Here is a 22,751-nt window from a genome sequence, read left to right as displayed (position 1 = left end):
ATTGGAACATGCAAGTCTAGGACTCCAAGGCCTACTTTGTTTGAGTGGGTTTAGATAAATGGGACGATGGAAAAAACAGATGGGAAGTGCTGAAGACTTGGGGGAACTGGTGCAACATGAGGCTAGAAAATAGATTTCAGGACATCATTAATCTGGATGATCAAAGTCTCCTTAAAACCAGATGGATTTACCATCACGTTGTGCTTTCTGTGGTTTGCTCTGTACCGTGAGCGTTTCATTTGTTAATGGCGCTCGCTTGGGCCTGGTAACCATATCACCGCCATCTCGTTGGCCGCACTGGCTTTGGCCATTTGACGTCAATGTTTCCAACTGCCAGGCCGATAAGGTGGCAGCCAATGTTTTAAATAAACCTCATGCCCATTCCACATGAGGGTAGAACTGGTGTAAGGAAGCGGGTTTCGGGGGGAATGAGGGTGGCGACTGCGAGGAGGGAGGGTGCGGTAAACAGTTTCTGATGGCTTCTGGGCCCAGACTAAGCTAAATAGAACTTGCTTCCTTTCAAACAGGTGCAAGCTTACTGTGTCGTTACATAAGGTAAATTTAGAGTTTGAGAATTCTGGAAGCAGGAAATACTCCGACATGACCGAAGCTCCTGAAGCTAGCAAATATTGATGGAGAAGTAGCTGCCATATTCAAGTCGTCATGAAGAAGGCAAACATTTGGAAGGGGAAAAACACAAAGCAGATGTAAGAAAAATGGAGAGATCATATATAGCGGTGAATATACACCTGTGCCACTGATTGTATATTGTATGGATCAAAAATGGGGGAGGCAAGAGAGGAAGTGTATGTAAAAACAGAAATACAACACAGGAGGAAAAAGGACATGTCCACAATAATGGTTTTGCTCAACAAGGGAAAGGTCAGTCGGAAGGACGCGATGAAGTGGATGCATCGGTGTTGGTGACTGACCAGAATAGGGAACAGGGCAGCCACTCGAAACCTGTACGAACGATCTCCCATGATGGAAACTTCACCGGCCCGCTCCCTTTTTCTGGTCCCCTGTTACTACTTCCCCACCGAGTATCGGCCACACTGCACCAGAGAAAAGCACAATCCACAGACAGTGCACCAGAGAAAAGCAGAATCCCACAGACAGTGCACCAGAGAAAAGCACAATCCACAGACAGTGCACCAGAGAAAAGCAGAATCCCACAGACAGTGCACCAGAGAAAAGCAGAATCCCACATACAGTGCACCAGGGAAAAGCAGAATCCCACAGACAGTGCACCAGGGAAAAGCAGAATCCCACAGACAGTGCACCAGGGAAAAGCAGAATCCCACAGACAGTGCACCAGGGAAAAGCAGAATCCCACAGACAGTACACCAGAGAAAAGCAGAATCCCACAGACAGTGCACCAGGGAAAAGCAGAATCCCACAGACAGTGCACCAGGGAAAAGCAGAATCCACAGACAGTGCAACAGGGAAAAGCAGAATCCCATAGACGCTGCACCAGAGAAAAGCAGAATCCCACAGACAGTGCACCAGGGAAAAGCAGAATCCCATAGACGCTGCACCAGAGAAAAGCAGAATCCCACAGACAGTGCACCAGGGAAAAGCAGAATCCCACAGACAGTGCACCAGGGAAAAGCAGAATCCATAGACGCTGCACCAGAGAAAAGCAGAATCCCACAGACAGTGCACCAGGGAAAAGCAGAATCCCACAGACAGTGCACCAGGGAAAAGCAGAATCCATAGACGCTGCACCAGAGAAAAGCAGAATCCCACAGACAGTGCACCAGAGAAAAGCAGAATCCATAGACGCTGCACCAGGGAAAAGCAGAATCCATAGACGCTGCACCAGGGAAAAGCAGAATCCCATAGACGCTGCACCAGAGAAAAGCAGAATCCCACAGATAGTGCACCAGGGAAAAGCAGATCCATAGACGCTGCACCAGGGAAAAGCAGAATCCCATAGACGCTGCACCAGAGAAAAGCAGAATCCCACAGATAGTGCACCAGAGAAAAGCAGAATCCCACAGATAGTACACCAGGGAAAAGCAGAATCCCACAGACAGTGCACCAGAGAAAAGCAGAATCCACAGACAGTACACCAGGGAAAAGCAGAATCCCACAGACAGTACACCAGGGAAAAGCAGAATCCCACAGACAGTGCACCAGAGAAAAGCAGAATCCCACAGACAGTGCACCAGAGAAAAGCAGAATCCCACAGACAGTGCACCAGGGAAAAGCAGAATCCCACAGACAGTACATCAGGGAAAAGCAGAATCCCACAGACAGTGCACCAGAGAAAAGCAGAATCCCACAGACAGTGCACCAGGGAAAAGCAGAATCCCACAGACAGTACACCAGGGAAAAGCAGAATCCACAGACAGTACACCAGGGAAAAGCAGAATCCACAGACAGTGCACCAGGGAAAAGCAGAATCCACAGACAGTACACCAGGGAAAAGCAGAATCCCACAGACAGTACACCAGGGAAAAGCAGAATCCACAGACAGTACACCAGGGAAAAGCAGAATCCCACAGACAGTACACCAGGGAAAAGCAGAATCCACAGACAGTGCACCAGGGAAAAGCAGAATCCACAGACAGTGCACCAGGGAAAAGCAGAATCCACAGACAGTACACCAGGGAAAAGCAGAATCCCACAGACAGTACACCAGGGAAAAGCAGAATCCACAGACAGTACACCAGGGAAAAGCAGAATCCACAGACAGTGCACCAGGGAAAAGCAGAATCCACAGACAGTACACCAGGGAAAAGCAGAATCCACAGACAGTACACCAGGGAAAAGCAGAATCCCACAGACAGTACACCAGGGAAAAGCAGAATCCACAGACAGTACACCAGGGAAAAGCAGAATCCACAGACAGTGCACCAGGGAAAAGCAGAATCCCACAGACAGTGCAGTATGACACTTCCACATACATTTACATTGCAGTATTGACAGATATTGACAGTGCAGTATGGACAGACAGTCCAAGTTGACAGGGGATTCACCTGCAGTATATAGGAAGCACGCTATCACTTCCACAACAGTGCAGGTAGAAACAACAAGCAAACGGTGGTTTACGTGATCTACTCACTACCGTACCACAACTGTCACCCTCCCAGTGTCTATAGGACAAACAATTGTGTCATTGAACGTACCGGGTGTGAGCGAGGGGTTGATTTATCATATAGCGTTGCGGTGAGATGTCGGTTGGTTGTCTCTGTGGTTCTGCAACCGTTCAAGGAAACTCTTCTTCCTCCACTACTACCATCTAGCGGACTTTGTAGAAACTCCTTCACATCTCAGTTGTACCCCACCTCTAATATATCAAGCGCATTCTATCTTCTTGGGAATCCTTGTTTTGTGACAATTGGAATGGCAAAGTACAGTGCGATTTGAAGGAGTTTATACCAACTCCGTCTTCTTCAGTAGTGTCCATTTGTTACCCTACGTTGAAGGGAATGAATCATTGGAGCAGTGTTCGTCTCGTATATTTCCTTTTCTTCTCATTGAGGACAACAAGTCCAAAATGGCTGTTGACTTCGTGTCAAGTTAAACTTTTGCAAATTGCATGGCCACGTCGCACTGCACGTGCCATAGGACAAGGGAAGCGCACTTGGCATGCTGAGGATGAAACGCATTTTTGGCCTGATAAACTATCCTCTGCTTTGAGTGCATGAAACTGCCTGAGACTGGATCTACTCCTTCCTCTTTGTGTCAAAATTGGACAAGTACAACCAAAACAGCACTGGTTGTTGGTGGATGTTGTATACAGTAGATGTATATTTTTAAAAGGCTCTTCTAGCTAAACAGTTGCACATGTTCCGTCTGTTTGGCATCAGCTTAGCAGAGCTATGGCCCCATACATCTACGTACGATTGCACCAGCTAATACCAGGAAAATAATGGAATTCTCAATTTTATAGACCACTCCACTCAGAATAAGGAATTTTATAGAATCTACTATATAAGAGAGATGTCTGTGTTATTTTTTTTTTTTTTTTTTTTTTTTTTTTTTGTATACTGAATCGAGGCTCGTGAAAGAGCTGACATTCACAAACAAATCAACCAGACAAACAAAATATATAAAAAGAGGGAGCGGAAGACAAGAGAATGGGAAGCACACAAACACTTGAGAGCACACAACATTTAAGAGCAGGGAGATGTGTGGGAGATGTGTGGGGGGGAGAGGGCTTGGGGGGAGGAGGCGTAGGAAGGGGGGGGGGGGGTGGGAGAAGTAGAAAACACAAGGACACCAAGGACTTCCAGGACAGAAGTTGGTATTTCAAAAAGTGGAATTGGGGTGAAATTATCGGGGATAGAAAAGATCAAGGTTTTGGATGGGGGAAGATAAGAGATGGTGGTGAACAGCTGTTTTAAAGACCTGGAGGGTGGAGTGGGATTGAAGAGAGTGAGGGAGTTTGTTCCAGAGGTGGGAGAAAAGAGGAATGAAGGAGTGAAGGTGAGCAGAGAGTCTTGATTTTGGCAGTTTGACCATAAGAGGGTTGCAGGCAGATCTTGTGCGACCTGTAGGAATATTTGCGGGACAGAGCCCAGAGAGAGCTGGGGGGGCAAGGCCAGAAAGGAGTCGGTAGAAGACGGAAAGACCACCAACCTGCCTGCGGTGAGTGAGTGAGAGGCCCTTGGAGTTAGCTTCATCGCGGGAGATTCCAATGATTCTGAATGCTTTGCTTTCAACAGCGTGAAGACGAGCTAGGTGTGAGGCAGGAGCACCAGCCCAGAAGGGGGGGAACAGTATTCCATTGAGCTGCGGATGAAAGCCTTGTACGTGGTGAGGAGCTCAAGTGTGCCAAGGAAGGACTTCGCACGACGGAGGATTCCCAGTCGGCGACTGGCTTTGGAGACCAGATTTGAAATGTGGTTTTCCCAGGAAAGATCATGGCAGATAGTGAGACCCAAAAGTTTGAGTGACAGAACTTCTTGGAGAGGATTATTCAGAAAGTAGATGGGAGGGTTGTCCAGTCGGTCTTTTCGGAGAGACATCGTAAGAGTGTGAGATTTGTCAGGATTGAAAGACATGTTCCACTTGTTTGCCCAGTCTGTGATTTTGTCCAGGTCTGCGGAGAGTGAGGAGGCTGCAGACTGCCGATCTGAGGGATGAAGAGTGGAGCGACAGAGAGTAGAGTCATCAGCAAAGTCTGTCTGTGTGTCGCCATTTTTCTCAGAGATGGCTGAACGGATCTTCGTCAAACTTTCAGAGGTTCATCAGTGAGTACCTGGGAGTGTTGTAGGCAAAAAAAAAAAAAAAAAAAAAAAAAAAATGTTCGTTTTTTTGGAGTTTTAAAATAAAAATCGCTCGATAGTGCCTAAGCCTTTTTTAATTAATGATAGTTATATACAAGTACACATTCGCATAAATAAATACAAAACAATCACAAGACATTTGAACACAAATAAATCAAACAATTCTGGAAGTGTACGAAGTTGGTAGTACGGCTTCCTCTTCTTCCTGGTCGGCATCACTTTTAACGCAGAAACGGGATGAACACCCCATTCACCAGCATATATTTAACGAAAAGATGATGAACCCCCTTCCTTTCCTGCCTCTCCCCTTCCCCCCTTCTCCCTCCCCCCATTCCCCCTCCCCTCCCCCCACTCCCCCTCCCGCTCCCCTCCCCCTCCCACTCCCCTCCACCTTTCCCCCCCCCTTTCCACCCCCTTTCCCCCCCTTCCTCCTGAGTGCTCAATAAAAGCTAGTGTTAGCTTAAAAAAGCTAGTACAGTACTTCTGCTAGTGCTCAATAAAATTGAGAATTTAATTATCTTCCCGGTGTTATAGGTTAACCCATGCCGATGAGACAGAGCCTATGCAACTATTTAGGCATCAGAGTGTTTTTTTTTTTGTTCTTTGCTACTCCCGGAACTGTTTTGTGTACCACAGACAGGTTAATGTGTGGCAGGCATTTCCTGTTGGTAAGATACATGCAATGCAAGGACTGTTGGTAAGGACTTCACTCACTACAGTAATGGGGTCTGGTCTCGATACATATACAAATACATACATATGATGATGACCACGCCTTTTTGCATATTCAGGTGCATAAGACTTCCGAAGCAGTTTCTTGGCTATTGTGCACAATCCTGGACAGGTCGCCACTCCAACGCAGGACACTTGAATGTCTCATTCATCCCCATAAGCTGGTACTCATTTTGGTAACCTCAGAAGGATGACAGGCCGAGTCAACCCACCTGGTGTTAATTCAACGGCATGACAGGGGCTTGAACTCAGGGCCTTGTGATCTTAAGCCAGCCACCTTAACTGTTACACCAACACCAGGCTTTATTTGTTAAATACATATTGTTACAGACGCGGTTTTAGATGTTATTTTACCGAGCGGTTGGTATTACCGCGTCCGAACAGTTACTCCCCGATTAGAACCCGATTCCACCCGACGTTGACCAGATCGCACCACAGATATTCAATCGGGAAACCTCTAAAGCGACCGAAAGAGAATGAAAAGAGAAGAAGACAGAGTACGGAGGAAGAACAGATTTATTATACACACACAAGCAATGGATGGAAGAAGCAGTCACACAGCGAATCGTTAACTTACACTATTCATTTTACTTAACCCCAAGACAACGAGTAGGACAGACGATGTTCACACTTACACGGGGGATATTGCAGGCAGGTAGGGCTTGAGGTGGATTGCTGGAGAGGGAGGAGGGTCGGAGGCAGCAGCTCTCAATTCCTCGCGGTTTTTGGCGGGAAAACCCTTCGTCGCGTATCCGCTGCCGATGCTTTAGACGTCACGCGCTGGCTCGGGCACACCTGCTCCTCTCCTTCTGGTGGAGCCGTCTCCCTCCTTTCAGCGCGTCTCTCCAAAGCTGGTTTCCTTTCCGAGTACCTCTCCTCTTTGGCTTGGAGCGTTTCGCATCTCACCGCTCCTCTTGGTGTCGCCTCTTCGCTCATCTCCCAGGTCATCTGGTGAAGCAGTCCCTTACAGTCGCTTTTATAACTCGGGGCGGAATCAAGCCGCCGGCTGCGAGGGCACGCCTACCGGGTCGCTCACCGCGGTGCTGATTGGCCATGCGACCCTCTGGCTCACTCCTCCCCTCTATGACGAGGTGGAGACACGCCTTTCTTCTCCGAGATTAGCACATGGGCAATGGCGGCTTGCGGGATTGAACACAACTCGCACCCTTTTGAAAGGAACTTTGGAGAGCGGAGATGTTTGGGGAAATTGCAAGGGCCTACGCTTATTTTGTTTGATACAATGCAAAGTCAATCTAGTGGGAAACACATATTTAGCCTACATGGAATAAGGAAATACACTATTTAAAAAGATATATCGTGACCTGCGTGTAAGTTTCATGGAATTAACTAGGAGGACGGCTGCGACCATTATTTACATTACGAGGGTGTTTACACATAACAAAACCATACTTTTTTACATTCGTTACACTTCCTCCAAAATTGTTACACTTCTTAAAAACCGTTACACTTCTCAAATTCGTTACACTTCTCAAAACCGTTACACTGCACCCTCCTTTCTTCAGGCCCGTGGCTCGGGCCTACTAAACTTTAACTTAGTGTGACACGTAGGTGTAATTCCCTCTACAATTAACCTGACCCTGAGTGTGACAATCTTAAAACACAAATAAGTATGTCCCCCTATTGCATTGCACCCTGTCTAACAGACTCAAGCCCACAGCTAACCGAATTACGGAATTATTCTCAAACTATACATTTACGGTGGGGAGCATTATTTACAATGACGTGATTTCTTGTTTACAACGCAACCCAGGACCTGTGTTTTTTTTGTTTCTTTTTAGGGAACAAGAAAAAGAAATTCCTGTTGGGAGGGAGGAGACAGCACGCATTGCATCGATGCACCAGTACCAATACCACCGAAGCACCCAAAAGCACCACAAGCACCACAAAGCACCAAAAGCACCACTCGGTGCGCAGTCACCATGGTTCATAATAAACACAACAAAACAACTGGTGGTGGTCTTCTCTTTCTCTGCTGGGCCGATGTTCTTCCCGACGTCTTCTGGCTTCATGCGGCCTACTTGGAAATATTTTAAAAAGCACAACTTGTGTTCGTTTTTTATTTAGGGCCTCAGGGGCCAACTAAGGGTGGTCCACCTGTTTGGCATAGGTGCCACCTTACCGAGGTCCGCAAGCAAGATTCCCTGGCCACTATGGCCGGTCTCCAACAGAGGTGCCCTGCCCCAGAACCTGGGGTCCATCAAGTGGTACTTGGCCGCAGAACAGCGGTCCATAAAGTGGTACATCAACGCAATGCATGCTGGTTCTGGGAATCTCGGGCGCACAATGGCCACCTCACGCACGCTCCCCTCGGCACCCAATGGCGCACAGGTCCTCAAGTGGGAGACAAAAGGGGGGAAGACAATTGAGCGAGGGGTAAGGTCACAAGGGTACACGTCAATAAGGCAATGCAAGGCGAAATGCGTACGGAGGGCGAAGTGAGAAAGCTCGTCCCTACCGTACGTCACCCCCCTGTCACCTACACTACCCTTGCCCTTACCCCATATTTACAAAATCTACCCATTTACAAATTCGTCACTACTGTCACGTCTTCCCCATATTTCTCCTATACCAAATTCGTCGCCACAATCCCTCTACTTCAAAATTTGCCATCACCAAATTCATCATCAATCCTCATAAGGAGGCAGAGATGGAACATCAAAGCACAATGTCACACCCACGTCATGATGCGTCTCACAATCCAAACATTTGCATCATAAAAAATAATCAAAACATGGCATGGTGCGGAGTACCTGTCACCTCAGGTGAGTGGATGCAGATGGTGCGAGGAGATCCTTCATCCTAACTATCCTCTAAATGATTTTAACACACTTTACACTACCCGGGGTCTTTCCCTGCCAATCCATTGGCCACTTACACTATGGGTTCTAAAAACCAATTCCCATTGACCAAACTGTGGTGCTTCTCAATTTGGGGTCTCACTCCCCCGATTCATCTCCCGGTGCCTTCGCACAATTTCTGGGCTGCGACGTGTAGCTCTCCCAGCAGGTCTACCCACCTGCACACCTCCACCACTGCAGTTGCCACCCGAGCTTACCTAGCTCCTCACCCTAACCTAACTAACTGGGGAAGGCCCTCTCCTGGCTCTGTCACCCCACTGGTGCCCTCTGGCACTGGGCTACCCGGGTCCGTCCTCCGGATCCTCGGGCCCCATCCACAACAACTACTACCGGCTCCCAGAGCCCACCTGCGGCCTCACCTGGCCGACATCCTCACAGTGGTGGAGCGCCCAACCAACTACACACACTAACAGGCTACACGCCCAGCCATTTCCACAACACTAATGCACCCATCCACAGACCATTCTTTCACCCGCACCACAGATGCCAATATCCAACCACAATTTACCTGTACCCTCTACCTAACACTTACACTACCCGCCCCGGGTATCCGTGATGGGGGTCCACTCTTCCCCCATTCACACCTTCGCACCATCCACTCCACTCCACAATTTCCACCATACTCACTCCACGACCATCCATTCCAATACTCCATTTATTCCACACTACCATTCTCCATACCTGCTGTTGCACACCTGTGCCCTCACACCTGGTGCCACCTGCACCCTCCTTTCTTCCTGGACCATTTGGTCAACACAACACGCAATCACCACTACTCCCTCATACACTGCTCCACACACCTGTTCAGTTGCACACCTGTGCAATCACACCCGTTCAATCCTCACACACACGGCATCATCTCAGCTAACTACTCCCCTCTGAAACTTGCGCTTCCCAGTCGTCCCTTTAAACTATTGCGCTCCCACGTCATTATCATCCACACTAAACTACCTGCGTCCCCACTACAGGTATCAGTCACTAACTAACCTTAACGTTACCTAATGTCATCTTCGCTAGATCCCTATCAATATAACCAAGCCCTCCCTGGCTCGGTTGTCATAGCCACCCCATAAACTATTGCGCATTTGCCCCCCTTTGTGAGAGATGGCAAGGTTGCCATCCCACCACATCGGGGGTCTCTCACTATAAATTTTGTTCGTCCAAATTCCAACCAATTCAAAAATTTTCCATTTACTGCCAATTCTACCCACTATTATAAATTTCGTATCAAATCACTACCATCATCATCACAGTCCGCTATATCCTAGCCTCGGTGCGTCATGACATCATTAAACTCGGTTCGTAAAGCCGAGCAATGAAGTCGGGTGGTTTGGTCGCCTGCAGGTTGAATCCGTCCGGCTTTCGGTTCAAGGGAGGTGGTTTGGTTGGACCGAGGCTCCACGCACCATCTCGGCGCGGCACCTTGCGGTCCCGGGCCCGATGGCTCAATCTCCCTCGGTCGGAACCCCGTCCCCGCGAGGGGGCACCGTTCCGCCTCCTCCCACTCGCCCTTGAACCGGACCGGTCGCCTCGCCCGACAAAGCCCGGACTCGACCGTGCGGGGCGGGGCCAAGCCCGAATCGGCAACGACGCTTCGAAGAGAAGCGACGCAGCATCGACCCGCGCCGGGCCTCGCACCCAACAAAGCACCCCTCGCACCGAGTGCTCGCATCGGCTATCCGTCGCCCTAACCGCTAACCCGGTTACCGTCGATGCTTCACTTGCATGCTTACAAGCATACGCTACCCCTTTCACCCTCACAAAACCTGGCGTTCCAACGCCGTCCGTACATTCCACCAACGCTCTCCCTGTTACACACCACACCTCTCGCGCACACTCTTGCGCACACTTTGGTCCACACCTCTCCTCCGTTACGTCCTCCGTAACACTCACCATGGGCGTGCACTCTTGCATCCACCCACTAACGCGCTCACATGGGCTCTCCCACACCCGCGCTACCACCAATTCAGGTGTGCTTTCTCGCACACGTTCCACCACCACCTTACTCTCCGTGTCACACTTCGTACACCCCGACGTGCATTCTCGCTCACACTCGGTTTCACACTCGCGCTCCGATGTGCCCTCTCGCACCTGCGCCATCACCAACTCACTATTCGTGTCACACTCCGTACACCCCGACGTGCATTCTCGCTCGCACTCGGTTTCACACTCGCGCTCCGATGTGCCCTCTCGCACCTGCGCCATCACCAACTCACTATTCGTGTCACACTCCGTACACCCCGACGTGCATTCTCGCTCGCACTCGGTATCACACTCGCGCTTCGTAACACGCTCACCCCTTGACGCACACTTTTTTTCCACACGCGTGCCATTTCCACTCACACGGGACCCCTCACCAACGCCCGGATGCTTCCTCGATCCCAAGCGCGTGAAAATTCTTTTGTCGCCAAACATCCTCTTACAAAATCTCCCCGCACAATACACAACAGCACGTCTCACCTTCGGGGTTCTTCTTCCTCCCTGCACCAAAACCTGCAAACTTCCATTCGGGTTAAGCACAGCATCGTGATGTGAGCAGGGACTTTGCACATTTTCCATTGCTCCCTGCAATTCCCGGGCTACCTCCGTCATCTCTTCAATTTCAATGCCCACTTCCGCTTTTTCTTTACTCACCTCGACGACCGTTGGCTTTAATAAAATTCCCTCTACCTCATCGGTCGCCGGCTTTTCCATACTCCGTGTCGCGATTTCTACCCCCGTCATTGTACCCGTGCTTTCCTCCGCTTCGCTCAACCAGCGCTTTTCGACCCGCTTTACCTCCTCGTGCACCCCTGGGACCCTTTCGCCCACCATGCGATCCATGGTCTCCCCACATTTTTGCATGCGGTCACCCATTCTGTTCGTTATTGCTTCCATTTTGTTTAACAATCGCCCACTGTTAGCCCTCCTTTCGTCCCTCATTGCCCCCATTTGGCTTCCCATTACCCCCATTTGGCCCCCTATCCTGTTTTCCATCCCTTTGAAATTATCGTCTGTTTTTACCATAAAGGCCATCATCTGTTTCATAAACAGGTCCAAATTTATTGGCATCTCTGGCTCGGCTGCCGCGACCACGGCCGCGGCTAAATTTGGTGCCGCTGTAACCACGTGCGCGAGAGCGCCATTTTGTGCACCTGATACCCCCTCAACCACACCTTCTTTACTCTCCTCCACCCTTTCCTCCACATACATTTCCCCGAGGTCCTGGGTCGATCCCACCCTGTCTATCTCTCCCACCGACATCCGATCGCCTTGATTGTCCATGGCGCGATCTCAAAATTCGGGTTTTGCTTTAAAACAACACAAATTTCCAGCAGCTCCAAATTTTGACCAAATTTTTTTCTAGATGTTTTTTTTTTTTTAAATTTGGTTCGGGCCTCGAATCTCACTCCCCGACACCAATTGTTACTTAATAACACAATTGGTGTTCCAAAATTTGGGCCTAACAAATTTAGTCCCAGGTCCGAATCCCACTCCTGACACCAATTGTTACAGACGCGGTTTTAGATGTTATTTTACCGAGCGGTTGGTATTACCGCGTCCGAACAGTTACTCCCCGATTAGAACCCGATTCCACTCGACGTTGACCAGATCGCACCACAGATATTCAATCGGGAAACCTCTAAAGCGACCGAAAGAGAATGAAAAGAGAAGAAGACAGAGTACGGAGGAAGAACAGATTTATTATACACACACAAGCAATGGATGGAAGAAGCAGTCACACAGCGAATCGTTAACTTACACTATTCATTTTACTTAACCCCAAGACAACGAGTAGGACAGACGACGTTCACACTTACACGGGGGATATTGCAGGCAGGTAGGGCTTGAGGTGGATTGCTGGAGAGGGAGGAGGGTCGGAGGCAGCAGCTCTCAATTCCTCGTGGTTTTTGGCGGGAAAACCCTTCGTTGCGTATCCGCTGCCGATGCTTTAGACGTCACGCGCTGGCTCGGGCACACCTGCTCCTCTCCTTCTGGTGGAGCCGTCTCCCTCCTTTCAGCGCGTCTCTCCAAAGCTGGTTTCCTTTCCGAGTACCTCTCCTCTTTGGCTTGGAGTGTTTCGCATCTCACCGCTCCTCTTGGTGTCGCCTCTTCGCTCATCTCCCAGGTCATCTGGTGAAGCAGTCCCTTACAGTCGCTTTTATAACTCGGGGCGGAATCAAGCCGCCGGCTGCGAGGGCACGCCTACCGGGTCGCTCACCGCGGTGCTGATTGGCCATGCGACCCTCTGGCTCACTCCTCCCCTCTATGATGAGGTGGAGACACGCCTTTCTTCTCCGAGATTAGCACATGGGCAATGGTGGCTTGCGGGATTGAACACAACTCGCACCCTTTTGAAAGGAACTTTGGAGAGCGGAGATGTTTGGGGAAATTGCAAGGGCCTACGCTTATTTTGTTTGATACAATGCAAAGTCAATCGAGTGGGAAACACATATTTAGCCTACATGGAATAAGGAAATACACTATTTAAAAAGATATATCGTGACCTGCGTGTAAGTTTCATGGAATTAACTAGGAGGACGGCTGCGACCATTATTTACATTACGAGGGTGTTTACACATAACAAAACCATACTTTTTTACATTCGTTACACTTCCTCCAAAATTGTTACACTTCTTAAAAACCGTTACACTTCTCAAATTCGTTACACTTCTCAAAACCGTTACAATATACATATACATATAGATATACATATACATATACATATACAATAGGGTGGGCTTCAAAAAAGCAAAATGCCGATTTTCTCCGGGACATGGTCTATTTTTGTTCCTTTTGGTGTCAAAGGAAACCACACCAAATTTGAATGGAATCCAATAATATTTAGGGGTGCCACATCAGTGATGAATTTTCCCCCATGCAAAAATAGGAATTCCCATTTTTTGGGCTGTATATACACAAAATAAATACATAATTATATATATACATTAAGTATAATATTAAAAATAAATATATAGTAAATATACATTAAATAATAAATATACATAAATACACATTATACATTATATATATATAATATATTACACATACAGTTTTGAGACTTCCTATGATCACTATCTGGGCAATTTTCATGCATGTTTTGTACAGGTTCCCGGGGTCAGGGGTACGCTTTTTTAGTGTGTAATATGTAGGCCTAACTTATTGACTGTGGCTCTTTTGTAGAGAGTGACCCTGTGGAGTAAGAATTAACAGGATTTTACCCACATTCTTGCTTATTTTGCAGATATGGCATGTGCTAGTACCAGTGTTTCATTGAAAACTCGGGCTCAGGATAATGTGTATCTCATTGGGTCCACTTCTGGAGATGCCATCAAAGGTGCCAAGCTCCCGACTGTGCATCAATCTCTTGTCCTGTTTTTCCATCACCTGAAGAAGGAGAATCGCACTGCCCGGGAGAGTGCAACCCTCACCATTGAAGAGGTTGTGAAGTTCTGGGAAAAAGCTCACCTACCTACAACGACGAAGCAGCACTGCATCCATCGTTTGGAGAGGCTATATGAAGAATGGAGGAGCCTCCAAAAAGGTGCAAAGCGGGGTGGTGCGACCCAAGAGAAAAAGGAAGCATCCTTCAAGGCCTCCTTGGAGAAGACGTTTGATCTTAGGCATGCAGATTCGGAGGCCATAATCACCAACCCCGAGGACAGGAAGTTTCTTCACGATCAATTCTCAGAGAGGAAGGCTTCAATGGGATCTGTAGACACTGTGTTGGAAGCAAAAACGTTCTTGTGTGTTTGAAAGATCAGCAGCCACGAGATGATTATCGTGAACTCCTAGAACTGACTGTCATCTACATGGGAGGAATCCCATCTCGTGGAATTCGGATCATGGCTCCAGGAGCAATGCACAGAGCCAGATGGATGGCAAAAGCACTATATTCACTACAGGTGTTCATGTTTCGGTCAGAGTTCCACTTGACACTTCGAGAGGCGAGAGAACTCCGAGCCTTCAACATTTTTGTCTGCCTTGTGTATGTACAGGCTTGGTTTCGGGCTCCACAAGCTATTGAGGCTCCCCTGAATGACATTAACCTCTTCAAGAAGTTGGAAAAGTTTGAACAAATCAATCAGAAGATGGCTCAGGCAGCCTTGAAGGCACTTGGCCGCCACACGTGGTACATGAGCCCAGTACTAGTGGCATTTGCATTCTTTGACACCAGAATTGACAAAGAAAGCAAGATCAATATGATTGAAGCATTGAAAAATGACGGTGAAAACCCCTCTCCAAAGAGACCAGCTATCAAACGAGGAACCGCCCTGTCAATCGCTGGCCTCATAACAAAACACACCAATCCAACTGATTGGATGGATAAGGATCCTGATTCATGGGAGCAAGAAACCAGCTTTCAGGAAGCAAAGAAAGCCGCCAGTGGCTTAGTCGTGGTGAACGACAGGGCAGAAAGGGGTGTCACATTGATACAAGACTACAATAAGCTCCTTACAAAGGATGAAGAGCAAAAGCAAGCTCTGCTCCAAGTTGTTGCTGCTCACAGGAAGATGTACCCCGATGCCAAGAAGGCAACAGTGGTGAAACAGGCCCAGAAATAGGAGTTACATTTCTCATTATATTTGGGTTTTTTTATATTATGTGATATGGTGTCTCTTCATTTTATGAACTGAACATTTGGATTGTTATCATTGAATTTGAGTTTTCATAGCAATATAGTGCTATTTGTGCAGCTATTGTAACTTGTGTTTGCTAGAATACAAAGAAAGTGAGTGGAGGGTGGATTTTCATAAAACAAACTTCTGGTTTTGCTTTCGATCCATATATAGAAAAGTTTTGTAGACACCTTTAGTTTGAAGGCTGATGTGGCACCCCTAAATAAAATCAGATTGCTTTCATATTTGGTGTCTTTTCATTTTGGAACAAAAGGAACAACATAAAGCCATGTCCCAGTAAATATTTAAAAAAAATTATTTTGAGCACCACCCTAATATACATATACATATACATACACATGTACATATACATATACATATACATACACATATACATATATATACATACACATATACATATACATATACAGTCACGTGAAAAAGTAAGTACACCCCATGTAAAGTTTTGACTTTTTCAACATATTTGAACATACAGCTATTTGATCTTCATTTCAACAATATTGATAGATAAAGGTGATATAATATAACAAATATCATGAAACATTTACATTTTGTAGTCCATTGTATAATTTAAACAAACATAAATGCAAATTTCACATGTGGAAAAAGTAAGTGCACCCCGACATTTACCACTTCTGCAAATACCTAAAATTAGAATCAGGTGCACCAGCTCAGGTGCAAATGATTAGAACATCATTAGAGAGGATCTTGGAGGAACCTGTCTTATTTAATCCTCAGACATTTAGTTTGGTTTGCTCTTTGTTGTTGAAGTGTGCGGCGTCACCATGCCTAGATCAAAAGAGCGCTCTGATGCCTTCAGAAAGAAGGTTATAGATGCCTACGAGTCTGGGAAGGGATTTAAAAATATCTCCAAACAATTTGAAATCAATCATTCGACTGTCCGGAAGATCATCTACAAGTGGAGAAGATTCCAAACAACTGCCAACTTGTTCAGGCCAGGCCGCCCCAGCAAGTTCAGCCCGAGAGCAGACCGCAATATGCTGAAAGAAGTCTCTAAGAACCCCAGAATGTCATCACGGGACCTACAGGTAGCTCTTGCCACTGTTGATGTCAAACTGCACGAGTCTACCATTAGAAAGAGGCTGCACAAATTTGATCTACATGGGATGTGTGCCAGGAGGAATCCTTTGCTGTCCAGAAAGAACATCAGGGCAAGACTAAAGTTTGCGAATGAACACCGAGGCAAAGACCAGCACTTCTGGAACAATGTGCTCTGGACAGATGAGTCAAAGGTAGAGCTATTTGGCCACAGTACCAGAAGACATGTTTGGCGAAAACCAAAGACAGCATTTGACCACAAGAACCTGATACCAACTGTAAAGCATGGTGGTGGAAATATTATGGGTTGGAGCAGCTTTGCTGCATCAGGGCCTGGGCAGCTCACCATCATAGAAACCACTATGAATTCTTCATTGTACCAGAGGGTGCTTGAGGATAATGTGAGGCCATCTGTCGGAAAGTTGAAGCTCAACCGAAGGTGGACCTTGCAACATAACAATGACCCTAAACATACCAGTAAATCCACCAAGGAATGGCTGAAAAGAAAGAAATGGAGGGTTCTGGAATGGCCAAGTCAAAGCTCGGATCTAAATCCCATCGAGATGTTGTGGGGGGATTTGAAACGAGCTGTGCATGCAAGAAACCCCTCAAACGTCGCACAGCTGAAAGAATTCTGCATGGAGGAGTGGGCAAAAATTTCTCCCAGTCGATGTCAGAGACTGGTAGACAGTTATAAGAAACGCCTACTCAAGGTTGTTTCTGCCAAAGGGAGCAATACCACCTATTAGAGCCAAGGGTGTACTTACTTTTTCCACATGCGAAATTTGCATTTATGTTCATTTAAATTATACAATGGACTACAAAATGTAAATGTTTCATGATATTTGTTATATTATATCACCTTTATCTTTCAATATTGTTGAAATGAAGATCAAATAGCTGTATGTTGAAATATGATGAAAAAGTCAAAACTTTACATGGGGTGTACTTACTTTTTCACATGACTGTACATATATACATATACTAGCGAGGTACACTTGCTACGCATGGGTGGGGAGCCGAAAGCAAACAACCAATGCGGAAACGGTGAATGCTAAAGCATGAAACCGATGAGTTCCACATTCCTGTGGCACCTTCAGTCACACATATGACATGGTAGTCAGGTTGACGATGTCAATAAATTATATTTCGTTCAAAATCATGGTAGATTAGCAAACCTATACATTTTTGGAAAGGTTATAGCATAAGGAAACTAAAAATCAATGTTTACATTTGGACAGATACCTGTATGGCGGCCATTTTGGATTTTCAAAATGGCCACTGTAAAATACATATTTTGTTCTATTTCTGCCTCTAATTACCCGAAAACTTTAAAAAATATACTAAATCTATATTTTCAGGGACAAGGAATCCAATGAAAGTATCAAATTAGTGCTATGGGGAATGGTAAGACACGAATCAAAGGTTTTGAATTGCAAAATACTGTCTTTATATTCGCGATAAGTTGCATAATCAAATACATGTTATCATTTTGTACAGGCAGTTAATAACATCAAAATGTGTCACAATAATTCATATCACCAAACATACACAGGCAGTCAGCAAAATCATACATACACATGCAGTCGGTATAACTTCACGTCTACACAGGCAGTCAATGACAAAATATACACAGGCAGTCAATGGCATCAAACATACACGATTACAGAATATGCCATTCAGAGTTCGTCATCACCGTCCTGTGTGTCGTATCCGACAATATAGTCCGCATCGTTTTCACAGTCCGTTCCACACAAGCAAAGGTCGGTCAAATTGATTGGCAAATCGAATTGGTCGAATGGTCGATCGAATCGAATTCGATGAATCGAATCGATCGAATTGTCGAATGGTCGATCGAAGCGATTGGTCGAATGGTCGAATGGAATTGGTCGATTGGTCGAATTGGTCGAATCGAATTGGTCGGAATTGGCAAATGTAAACATTGATTTTCAGATTTTCCATGTAATAACGTTTCCAAAAATGTATAGGTTTGCTAATCTACCATGATTTTGAACGAAAAAACATAGTGAACCTGACTATGGGCAGCAGGTTCTTGAAAGACCAAGATTTTAAAAAAAAGACGGCGAATGGAACCAATAAATTCCACATTCCTGTGCCACCTGTAGTCAAACATTAAGCATGGACAGCAGGTTTGTGAAGGACTTCCACGAAAACCGTACCTGTTTGAAACGTTGCCTGAGACCAGGACTGCTCTTCCTTATTACCTAAATTCTGCTTATTACTTAAATATATACACACATTTATAAATACATTTACATATATAGATAAAAGTGCAAAAGTAGAGTGCCGAAGAAAATTTATTAATTGAAATGTGATAATAAAATTAATATTTATAATATGAAACCAAAATCACTTCCAAGAGATTTCCATGAACTCTGGAGGATGTAACAACACTTATTATAATTGGAAAAATAAAATCTGTCTTTACATATAATAATCACTGTGACCCCCTTCCCTTGAGAAATGCCTCAACTCCATTTGGGATTGATTTAATGAGTTTATGGATTATGTTTCAGTCAGTATTTTCCCAACAGTGTTGTAATGCACTCCAGAGCAGAGTCAGACTATTGACGTTAATGATGTCTTTCCTTCAAATGTATTCCCCCTTCAATTATTATGTTAAGACAAAGTGTCAGTCATTAATAACTACAATAAATTAGAGAATATGGACACATATCTTCAATATTAATTATGGCAAATTATTCTTCGAAATTTGAGAAAGCTTGGCATTGATTTAAGTGGATTCTTAATGTTGCACTTCACTGGATATACTAGACTGCTCATTGCAATGTTGCTTGCAATATATATATATATATAAATATAATTTCAGTTCTCCAGCTTAATGAGCGCACGTAATAACGTCACCACCATGTACGTACGCTCTGCCTGTCAAGCTCTCGGAAGAACGCTCCGACAGAGCATAATTTTGATCTTAGTTCAGATACTGTCATAAATGTATGAAAAACGGTACATAAACGTACGTACATGATGGTCACGTCATTACGAGCGCTCATTAAGCTGGAGAACTGAAATTATATTTTAATTGGTTACTCCCGGCTGCATCCAGGTGATTCCATATAATGAGTGGATACCAGAGATAATGTGCCGTGTGGCAGACGGTACTTATCGCTCCCATTAAGGTACAGCATAGCTGGATGGGATACCTTAATGGCGGTTCACCACTGACGGTATGAAATCGCATAATAACTGATTATATATATCTATCTATATATATATATATATATATATATATATATATATATATATACAGTATATATATGTATATATATTGTTATGGACGCGGTTTAGATGTTATTTACCGAGCGGTGGTATTGCCGCGACCGAACAGTTATTCCCCGACTAGACCCCGATTCCACCCAGATGTTGACCAAATCGCGCTATGCCAAATCAATGATGGAAAGGACACGACGACTGGGAAAGAGGAAACGACGCAAGGGGTACAGTTCTCAAGACCTCCGGAGGAGGGTATAATTACAGTGGTGGAGAAAAGGGGGTAGATTACACGGCAGAGTGAGGTAAAAGACACAGAAGAGATGGGCACTTAAATACAATCTTATCTATTCCCGGACAGACCACAGACAAACGGAACAAGGCTGACTTACACAGGGATTGATGGCAGGGAGGGACAGGTAGTTCGATGGCACAAGGTGCACCTTGGCTCGGGGACAGGATAAAGCACGGTCCAGTCCAGAAGATGCGGGGAGGCCTCACAGCGCTCGGAGGTGGTCTTGCTTGCTCCAAGCTCAGCGCGCATCTGACGTCACCTCCCTCTCCCTGCGCATGCTCAGCGGGGAGTGACACGCCCTCGGCTGGTTGGCTCCGCCCCACTGGGGCTGGTCCGCCGCTTCCATTGGGTGCGGGGGTTACCGGGCTCCGCCCTTGACGAGGAGCTGACAGGGAGCCCCTATTTGGTAACCCCATCGAGCACATGTTCGATGGCGGCTCGTTGGGGAGGCCTGGTGCCCTCCCAACACCCCCTACCAACCAAGCCGGAGTGAGGACGCGCACTCCCTGCGCCCGCCGCTGCCGTTGCTGTTGTTGTTGTTGTTGTTGCTGAACCATGAGGAAGAGCTGCGTGGAGGTATTGGGAGGTCCTAAACTTCCTAACGGTGCCATACAATCACATTCTGGTGCAACGAAGGGTCAGAATTAATGGAAACGAGTCCTTAACTGACATAGACTAAGAATAACTAGCAAGATGTCCTATAGTTGTCTTACATGAGATGCGGTGAACCTGGGCACGACATTTAATGGGGGAAATAGGGGGAGGTCGGGTCTACAGAGTGTTGTTTACAGAAAATGGGACTAGGGAATGGGGGATTGGGGATAGTTGGGAAGTATTGAGGAAATAGGGGAATATTTACAAGCGGATATGGATGGATGCAAATCCCATATCCGCAACATTGCACCCTTCTCTACCTCGGGGCGTCCCGACCCGATAAATTTTTACCTACTTTAGTGTGGCACTCAGATGTAGTTCCCTCTACTATTAACTCAACCCTGAGTGCGACAGTTTTACAGATGTTCACAAATGAGTAAATATGTCCCCCTGCGACGTTGCACCCTTCTCCTAACAGAAACACACCCACAGGATAACCGAATCGCGGAAAGCATCCTCAAACTAAACATACAGCCGGTAGGGAGCATTATTTATACAACACTGATATTTACACTACGATCCAGGACCTGTTCTTTGAGGAACACATGCAGATGTTATGCATAGGGAGAGCACGCATGCCAGCATCGATACACCAACCCACGATTGCCCTGTGGCCCTACGGCCTTTAATAATGTGCAGAGCACCCCGTCCAAGCACCAAAAGCACCACCCCATTATGCACAGTCAGCACCATCCGGTGCACCAATAAAGTGTTCATAAAAATGCACAATTAAGTGTCCATGGTCACCGGTGGTGTCGCAGCCGGCCGATGTTCTGCCGCTGGTCTTGCCTTCATGGAGTGCACTTGGCCTTCTGGCTTCTTTAGAAATAAAGAAAGGCGCCAACCGCATCCATTTCTTAATTGTGGCCGTCAGGGGGCCAACTAAAAGTGGTTCACCTGTATGGCATAGGTGCCACGTTGACCCAGAGGTCCATCCACGGGTGGTGCTTGACCGCAAAAGAACTGCGGTCCATTGTGGGCGGCCACAAAAATTGCGGTCCATATGGTGTATCGATCCAGGCAGCAAGCAGCGGAAGTACAGGCCCACAACTGCGGAGCCAGCACCTCTCTCTCCTCTCTCTCTGCCCCAAAGCCAGATCCTCGGAGGTGGGAGACAAAAGAAGACAAGTGAGTAAGGTGGTAAGGGCGCAAAAGTGCATGCAATACAAGGTAATGCACACTGGGGGCACATGGGAACCAGGTGAGACAGGTACATTCCTACCGTACGCCCCCCCCCCCCCACCAGGTAACCTACATTGCCCCTCCCTTACCCCTTACTGTATCCACAAAACACAACACTACCCATAAACATCTACTTTACACATCAACAAACATCCCGACTGTCTTCCCCGTTCCTCCCATAAACAAAATTCGTCTTCTCTCCCTCCTAACCAATCAAATTTGCCATTTCCAACTCTCATCAAAATCTGCCATCTCCAACTCAACATCAAAATCTGCCATCACCAATTCATCATCAGTCCCTCCTAAGGAGGGAGAGATGGAATCACCCCAATGTCTCATCCACGTCGTGATGCGTCTCACAAATCCAAACAGCAATTCTCATTTCCTGCAACACAAAACAAAGAAAACACAGGTGTGGAGTCATCATCATCACCTCAGGTAAGTGGCTGCGTATGGTGCGACAGGTTCATCAATCCTAACTATTTCCTAAATGACTTTAACAACTTTACATTACCCGGGGTCTTTCTCCTGCCAAACCATTGGCCCACTTACACTATGGGTTCTAAAAACCAATTCCAATTGACCAACTGTGGTGCTTCTCAAGTTGGGGTCTCACTCCCCCGATTCATCACTCGGTGCCCCCGCACAATTTCGGTGGCTGGGTCGTGTGACGCTCCTAGCTGGTCCGCCCACCTGCACACCTCCACCACTGTTGTTGCCTACCGAGCTCACCTGCTCCTCACCCTAACCTAACTAACTGGGGAAGGCCCTCTCGCACTCTCACCCCCTCAGTGCCCTCTCTGGCACGGGCTGCCCGATCCACACCCGGGATCCTCAG

At 46.6% G+C, this 22,751-nt stretch overlaps 1 protein-coding gene across 2 annotated transcripts in view; it reads left to right on the top strand.

Annotated features, from left to right (window-relative positions):
• LOC137426500 (uncharacterized) overlaps positions 1 to 15,693 on the top strand; it is a 115,485-nt gene extending 99,792 nt beyond the window's left edge. Inside the window, exon 3 of one of the 2 annotated variants that reach the window (XR_010984325.2) lies at positions 7,772 to 7,940. Coding sequence is in view for 1 of the 2 variants with exons in the window: in XM_078779370.1 (XP_078635496.1) it covers positions 14,076 to 14,587 (512 nt within the window). In the remaining variant the exon portion in view is untranslated. Of the gene's footprint in view, positions 1 to 7,771; positions 7,941 to 14,075 lie in introns of those variants that run through there. The other variant, XM_078779370.1, reaches the window with a different exon arrangement.
• Positions 15,694 to 22,751: the final 7,058 nt, after the last annotated feature.

This window comes from Myxine glutinosa, chromosome 5 (genome assembly GCF_964187855.1).
Source record: "Myxine glutinosa chromosome 5, kmMyxGlut1.1, whole genome shotgun sequence".
In the NCBI taxonomy this organism is placed as follows: Eukaryota; Metazoa; Chordata; class Myxini; order Myxiniformes; family Myxinidae; genus Myxine; species Myxine glutinosa.
Note: the sequence above shows the minus strand (reverse complement) of the source record. Positions and strands in the feature narration are given on the sequence as shown.